This window comes from Vipera ursinii, assembly GCF_947247035.1.
Source record: "Vipera ursinii genome assembly, chromosome: Z".
Classification (NCBI taxonomy): Eukaryota; Metazoa; Chordata; class Lepidosauria; order Squamata; family Viperidae; genus Vipera; species Vipera ursinii.
The window spans coordinates 98,462,757-98,470,356 of NC_139517.1; the positions used below are offsets into that span (position 1 = coordinate 98,462,757).

The 7,600-nt window shown below is 33.5% G+C and overlaps 1 protein-coding gene across 1 annotated transcript in view; it reads left to right on the forward strand.

The window, feature by feature from the left end:
- The window catches only part of COL28A1 (collagen type XXVIII alpha 1 chain), a gene marked incomplete at its 5' end in the record, with an annotated part of 87,822 nt that overhangs the window by 25,726 nt on the left and 54,496 nt on the right, over window positions 1-7,600 (forward strand). The window contains one exon of the mRNA XM_083377211.1: window positions 443-496. Coding sequence (XP_083233337.1) covers window positions 443-496 — 54 coding nt within the window. The remainder of the gene's footprint in view (window positions 1-442; window positions 497-7,600) is intronic.

Here is a 7,600-nt window from a genome sequence, read left to right on the forward strand (position 1 = left end):
TATCATATATTTCTTTATATGCCTTTAATCACCTCAAAAATAATAGAATTTAAGCAATTGTTTCAAATGACTAATATGGGGTTATGCAGTATGTCACACACATATATGTTTGTGATTAATCCTTGTATGCTGCCCAGAGTCACTTATGTAAAGGGAAAGTTAATATAAATCATATAAAAAATAAATATAATTCAGACAGGAGAACTATAGAACAAAATCTCTTTTGTAATAAAAATCATTCTGCACTTTGTTGTACTTCGAGATTTTATGTTTGTTTGCTGGTTGCTTTTGTTGCTGTTATTGAGACTATTTTCTAAATTCCATCTAGGATATCTAAGAAAAATACAACTTCTGATGCACAAAGCATGATTCATAAATGTAATAATAAATATATGTCAATAGGTAGAAAATTTAATTCTCCCCCCTCTTTATTTTGCTAAAGGGTATTAGTGGTCCATCAGGTGATCCTGGCCCAAAAGGCATTCAAGGAAACAAGGTAAGAACCATATCATATATCATTTTACAAATACAGTAACACACTAATCATGTCCTTTGCTAAGATATTCAGCCACTACTTCCACCATAATTCATAGTTTTCTTTTTTTCTTTTTTTCAAAAGGGTTATTTAATGTTCTCTGATCAATGGATAGCTTTATTTTATGGGCTCCCCCCAATTAATATTAAATTGGTTGATATATCACATGTAAAACTTCAGGAAATGTTTAGATAATAGAAAAATTGGGGGAAAGGTTTTTTTTAAATAGAAATTTTCAGAGTGTTGGCATAACTATCGTATGTTTTTTACACTTTTGCAGAAACAAAGTTATATGGGGAGATAGAACATAATTGCCCAGACAAATGCACATAAATAATATCCAGGGTTTCCAGATAAAGGTGGTCCTTGACTTACAACCAAAATTGAGCCCAAAATTTCTGTTGCTAAGTGAAATGCTTGTTAAGTGAATTTTGCCCAATTTTACAACTTTTCTTGCAACAGTTAAGTAAATCACTGAAATTGTTAAATTAGTAACATGGTTCTTAAATGAATCTGGCTTCCCCATTGACTTTGCTTAGAAGGTCACAAAAGATGATCATGTGACCCTGGAAGACTGCAACCATCATAAATATGAGTCAGTTTCCATGCATCTGAATTTTGTTCATGTGACCAGGGGGATGCTGCAACAGTCATAAATAGATAGATAGATAGATAGATAGATAGATAGATAGATAGATGGATAGATAGATAACTTTATTGTCATTTTTTACTGTGGGCACAATGGCACACATTAAAAATGAAATTTAGTTGCTTCCTCTCAAAGTGTACACATATGTAACACATTTAAATATACTATATACAACATATGTACATATAAGTAACATATAAATATTAATCAGTGTCCATCTTGAATACATAACGGAAGGAGAAAGCTTTAGAGTTCACAAGGTTAATACTGTATGGAACAAAACTGTGACTGAATGAACTGTTGTAATCTGAGGACTACTTGTAGACCCAAATCCCAGGCAGGGGAACATCGTCTGATCTTAAAAGATTTCCAGAATATTTGAAGAGTGGAATCTGTACATATCTCTATGAAGATGCTGTTCCAGAGGACAGACGCTATGATAGAAAGGCATACTTCCTTGATGCCGTAAGGGGACATGGCCAAGAGCACACCTACTATGCCTAATTATATGGAAGAGACAGAAGTAATAGGAACTGATTCTGCTTTTGCAATACTTTTTTCAATATCTCAGTTTAAAATGGAAATGAGATGTAAAAGTGTAGGTATTTTGCTTATAGAGGGGAAAACACTCCTAGAGACATAGTTTTCAAATTAGAATGTTGTGGAAGGTTGTTATATCAAATTAATTAATTTATTTATTTTATTTATTTTATTACATTTATATACCGCCCTTTCCCGAAGGACTCAGGGCGGTTTACAGGGTGATTAAAAACAAAAATACAAAAGTTAAAAACAATTTTAAAAAATTATATCCGTCCCTGAACAAATAAAACCCCAATTAAAATTAAAATTAAAATTCTCAGCCTGGGCCAGAGAGCTCGAAGAGCCGGTCTTCAGGTCCCGGCGGAATGAACGGAGGTCGGGGGCAGTCCTAAGCTGACCAAGAAAACTGCTGACATAGCTCTTTTTCCTTTTCCCAATCTTTTCTTTCTAGTACACATTTATATCAATATTATCCTTGATTCTTTTCACATCAATTCATGCTTATGGTGCTAATACTCCTCTTTTGCATTTGATTGTTAAATTATTGTGCTCATAATGAATGCAGTTTCTATTGCAGTATATGTGGGTGTGCCTGATGTGAAATATCTTGGCCTTATTTCTGAGGCAACCAGAACATTTGAGGACACAGAGAAATGGTTTACTTTAGGCAGAACACATTTGTGACAGTAAGGATTTTGGAATTTTGGTCTCTCTTCTGCTTTTTCCTTGCGTTGACTATTTTTATCCTTGGCTGGTCATCTTTTCTATAGATCACTTCTGTTATTTCAGCAAACAAATAAATAAGCAAATGGTTATGAGAATAAATGCCATGCATTAATGAATCTAGAGCTTTTAAATCGAATGGGTTGGATTCAGCTGGGGGCACTTGCAACTGTGCTAATTGTAGTACAAGCTCTTTTACTTCATGATAAGGCCTTAGCTTTCCCCTAAATTGCTATAGAGATGCCCACCTGAATTGGGATATGAAGAGTTGTTATGAAGAGATCCATATTTTAATTTCTTCCTAAGTATACATTTGGGAAACTGCCTCAGGGAATTGAGATCAAAGAACATTTAATGTTTTTATTTTTGCTTAATATTTTTGAAGGTAGGAAAAATTGTTATGCTGTGCTGCAAATGTGAATAATAAGTTCTAGTAATATAAGAGCACCGTAAAAATTGATGATTAAAATTAAACATTAAAAACCCACTAAACCAATAAGCTGAGCAACTAGGTAAGAATGAATAATGAAAACACTGAAATGGTGGATAGTTTTTATCTTTTAGGACTTAACATGAAGAGAAAAGAATTCAGTAGTCAAAAATAAACGCAATGCAATAGCAATGAAGGCCTTGAAAAATATATTTATGTGACATAATGTGTCTATACTTACAAAGATTAGAACTATTTGGACAATGGTTTTTCCTATAGTTTCTATGGATGAGAAAGTTGTACTTTTAATAAGCAGGATTGAACAACTATTCATGCGTCTACCTTCTGGTATTAAAGAAGACTCCTCAGAATCTAATAGCCAAGGAAACTAATAAATAGATCATCTGAGTCAACTTCTGTCCAGTAGCACAATATTATTAAGGTATGGAGAGATTGCCATCTTTGAACAGATTAATTTTATCCTGAAACATTTGATTTAGAAGACTGGCAATGTTAAACTTAAGGTACATTACTTGGGCAGTAGGGAGACTGTATAAAATCCTTAAGAGTTGTGGTGGTGCAGTGATTAGAATGCTGTTGCATGCTAATTCTGCCGACTGCCAGCAGTTCGCTCCTGACTGGTCAAGATTGACTCAGCCTTCCATCCTTCACAGGTTGGTAAAATGAAGATCCAGATTGTTGGGGACAATGTGCAATGTGCAATGTAAACCATTTAGAGAGAGCTGTTAAGCACTCTGAAACTATATATAAGTTTAAGTGCTATTGTTTTTGTTATTAATTATTCTGTTTAGTAGGTAGCAAGTGAGCTTTCTAGCATGGCAAATAAGTTTTGTTCTAATAGAGAAATAAAATGATGCCTAATTGATCCTCATTCTTAACCAAGATTTTGCAAGGCTGTTATATTTGAAGAACTCCATTGATTACTTTCTAGATTTGCAAATATATAAAGCTATAAAAGCCATCAATATTAAATAGTTGTATTTCAGTATTCTTAAAATTTCTGATAAATGAATTCCTTACTCAGGAAGAAATTGTCAAGTAAAGTGAATCATTGTTTACAGTTAATAATTACCCATTCAACTAGAAAAGGTCAGTGCCATTTTCATGTCAGTACTATGGCTGACACAAATTTTGTTATCTTTATAGAAAGATCGTTCAACTATTCTTTTTAACTTTCCAGACACTTATGAATGAATTCTAAGTCTAGTAGTTATTTATATGATGAGTACTCTTTCCAAGTATATAAATAATAAGTCTGTTCTCAAGATAATGCCAGTGAGTGGAACAATTCAGTTGCTATAGAAGAGCTTTCTCCAAGAGAATAATTAATTATTGGAGAGTTGCAGAAGAAGATCTAGATGGTTTTCTCAACTACAGAACAAATATGGCACACACTTGGAACTGCCTGTGCTCAGATCTTCTGTTGATACATTCTTGTGCTATATAGAAATAGGTATTTTATTATACATGTGGATTGTTAAAAACCAATTGGTCACAAGATGAATTGATAGTTCCTGATATTCTCTTTGAGTCACAGTCAGGAAAATTGATAGTTCATGGAGCAAAGCCTTATGACCAATTCAGATGTTTTTTTCTATACTATCTTGCATAATTTGCACGCTTCAACATTATTAATGTAGTTATGAAATATGCTTTCTTTCTCCCAACTTTGATATTTTCATTGTTGTTGAAGCTTTTTTATACATGTTATTGATTGCCGTGAGCTTAAATGGACTCCAGAAGATGGTAGAGGACAGGAAGGCCTGGAGGAACATTGTCCATAGGGTCGCAATGGATTGGACACGACTTCGCAGCTAACAAGAACAGCAATTGATTGCTGTAGATTTTTAATAATAATTTTAGTACTTTTTAAAGAAACGTTTACACAGTGTTATTGTCATTAGAGATGTTTTCGAGCAGATACAGCTAGGAGGCATTTTACTGACAAAAGCTGAGGTTGTAAGAATAGAGAAAATTCATAGTTCATTCCTTTTCAGACACAGAGTCCTGTGTACAAGCACTGTTGTTTTCATGTAAAATAGCTTAGTTATTAAATGAAGTGAAGAAATCTTGCCTAAATTCATGGTAAAATGGCAGAAATACTAGGTTACAGAGACCAAATTTTTAATGAGTTGGTATAAAACAGTACTTAACACTCAAAATAGGCTATCCATAGTTAGTGGTCAAATAATGAAACTTAATATCTATATTTAGAGTAACTTCTAGTCAGAGTGTCATATAGGTGCTTTTTTAAAAAAAGGCAGCTGGACTTTGTTTTTCCTTGAAGACATTTCCCTTCTCATCCAAGAAGCTTCTTCAGTTCTTGGATCCATTCTTCAGAACTGAAAAAGCTTTTTGGATGAGAAGCAAAACAACTTCAGGGAAAAACAAAGAAAGTTGTCTTTTGAAAAGCAACTTTGGTACAACCATGACATGGATGACTTGAGAATCTCCATAGACATTCTACCCAGACTGGTAATTATGGGCATACCTAAATCTCTGCTGGACCATAAGAAAGGCTGAGCACCAAAGAATTGAGGCCTTTGAACTATGGTGCTGGAGAAGACTCCTGTGAGTCCCTTGGACTGCGAGGCGATCAAACTGGTCAGTCCTAGAGGAGATCAACCCTGACTGCTCTTTAGAAGGCCAGATCCTGAAGTTGAAACTCAAATACTTTGGCCACCTAATGAGAAGGAAGGACTCACTGGAGAAGAGCCTAATGCTGGGAAAGGTTGAGGGCAAGAGAAGGGGACGACAGAGAATGAGGTGGCTGGATGGAGTCACTGAAGCAGTAGGCGTGAGCCTAACTGGACTCCAGAAGATGGTAGAGGACAGGAAGGCCTGGAGAAACATTGTCCATGGAGTCGTGATGGGTAGGACACGACTTCACAACTAACAACAACAACAACAAAATCTCTGCAAGAAATACAAAAGTGCTTTGCTTAAAAAAAGTATACATTAAATGCTCTGAAGGTTTTTTTTAATATAGTTTCTTGAAAGGATGACACTTTGCAGGAAAAAAAATCAGATTTAGTGTTAACTTAGAGATTTCAAGAATAGATCTATTCAAACGGCCTATTTTTAATATTCTATGAATTATTGGCTGAAATGAATCAACATGTAGATTGTGCCAAAATAAATGACTGCTTATCTTTATTTTATTATTCCACTACTTAGGAATTCTGATTCTATTATTTAGATTAAACAAATGCCAATTTTAAAAAGGCTAGGTTGCTAAGGTTGCTCTTTCCCTTTTATCTAAGCATTGCTATGTTACCAAAATATGTGCAGATGGCCACTAAACCTTGATAGGCAGCAATTAGAGCAAGGAGAAATTACCGTAGTCAGTATTTGAGAGTATGGGATTAAATAGACCCGCATATAAACATTTGTACATAGACAAATGTTTTGAAATTAAAACTACATTTTGAGTTAGAAGCATATTTCAAGTTTCATTAGGTGAACAGCTAGAATAAGTTGACATGAATCTGAAAAAGGATCTTAAAACTCAAATGCATGCATGCTTTAAATAAATCAGCAGAGTTTCTTAGGGAGTCATGTTATGAGGTTTCTTAATTTTGATAACAATTTATAATCCCATCATTATGATTTGTAAACTTTTGATTTCATTTGATTTGATTGTTAATTGATTGATTGGTTATGTGCTATCAACTCATTTTCAAATCCTACTGACCAAATGGAGAAGACTTGAAAGAACAGGTAAAGGACACATCAACATGGAGAAATGTTCTCCATGTTGATGTGTCTCTTACCTGTTCTTTCAAGTCTTCCAATGGTGGACTTGCTGTTGGTTGTACTTTTTTCTTTTGCTGCATTTTTACCAGCTTTACAACCTTTTCCAGAGAAACCTATGGTTTATCACTTAGTATTATAAGTGATTTATCTTTTATAGATAATAAATGATTTTGACTAGTCACCATATCATTGCTGAAAGAAACAATGCTTTGTTTGGTCACAAAGGAATGATTTGATTTCATATATCCCAATATATATGTTTTTTCATCTGTATATCAAATGAACATATGCAACTGATTTCAAAAATATATCTACTCAACAACATTAGATGTTTTAAAATTGGATTTAATTACCATATTTAAAAAAAATACTATACTTGATATTTCTGTTGCCTTTAAAATTATATGCTTCTTTATAGGAATTCTATCAGCATAGAAATTTTGCCAAGATAATTAGAAGAAAGTAGACACATATTAGCATTGTAATTTTTGGCTTTTCTTTATTTCATGCTGATGGGAAAAGTGATTTTTTTTGTTGATAATTAACATCAAAGCTTTAACTTTTATCTACTCAAGGAACCACGGAGGACAGATTTGTAATAAATTCATATTATTTTAATAAAATATACAGAATAAAACTGATGGAAAATAATTAAGTATATTCTAGCTTGAAAGAAAGTATTTTAAAGGATGCAATCCTATGCTGAAATTTAATTGATTCCACTACAATGGTTTCTGGAAAAATTCTTCTGCATGCTGGCAGAACGTTAGGATACTTATTATGAAAAATAATGAGGTTGTCAAATAATGAGGTTTGTATTTGCTCACAGTGTACACCATTGCCCTGAAACCAAATGCAAATCTTATTATTAATCCTTACATTACAACACTAACTATACTATCCTTAAATATAGTTGCAAGAGAAGCAATTTGGTGTAGTGGTT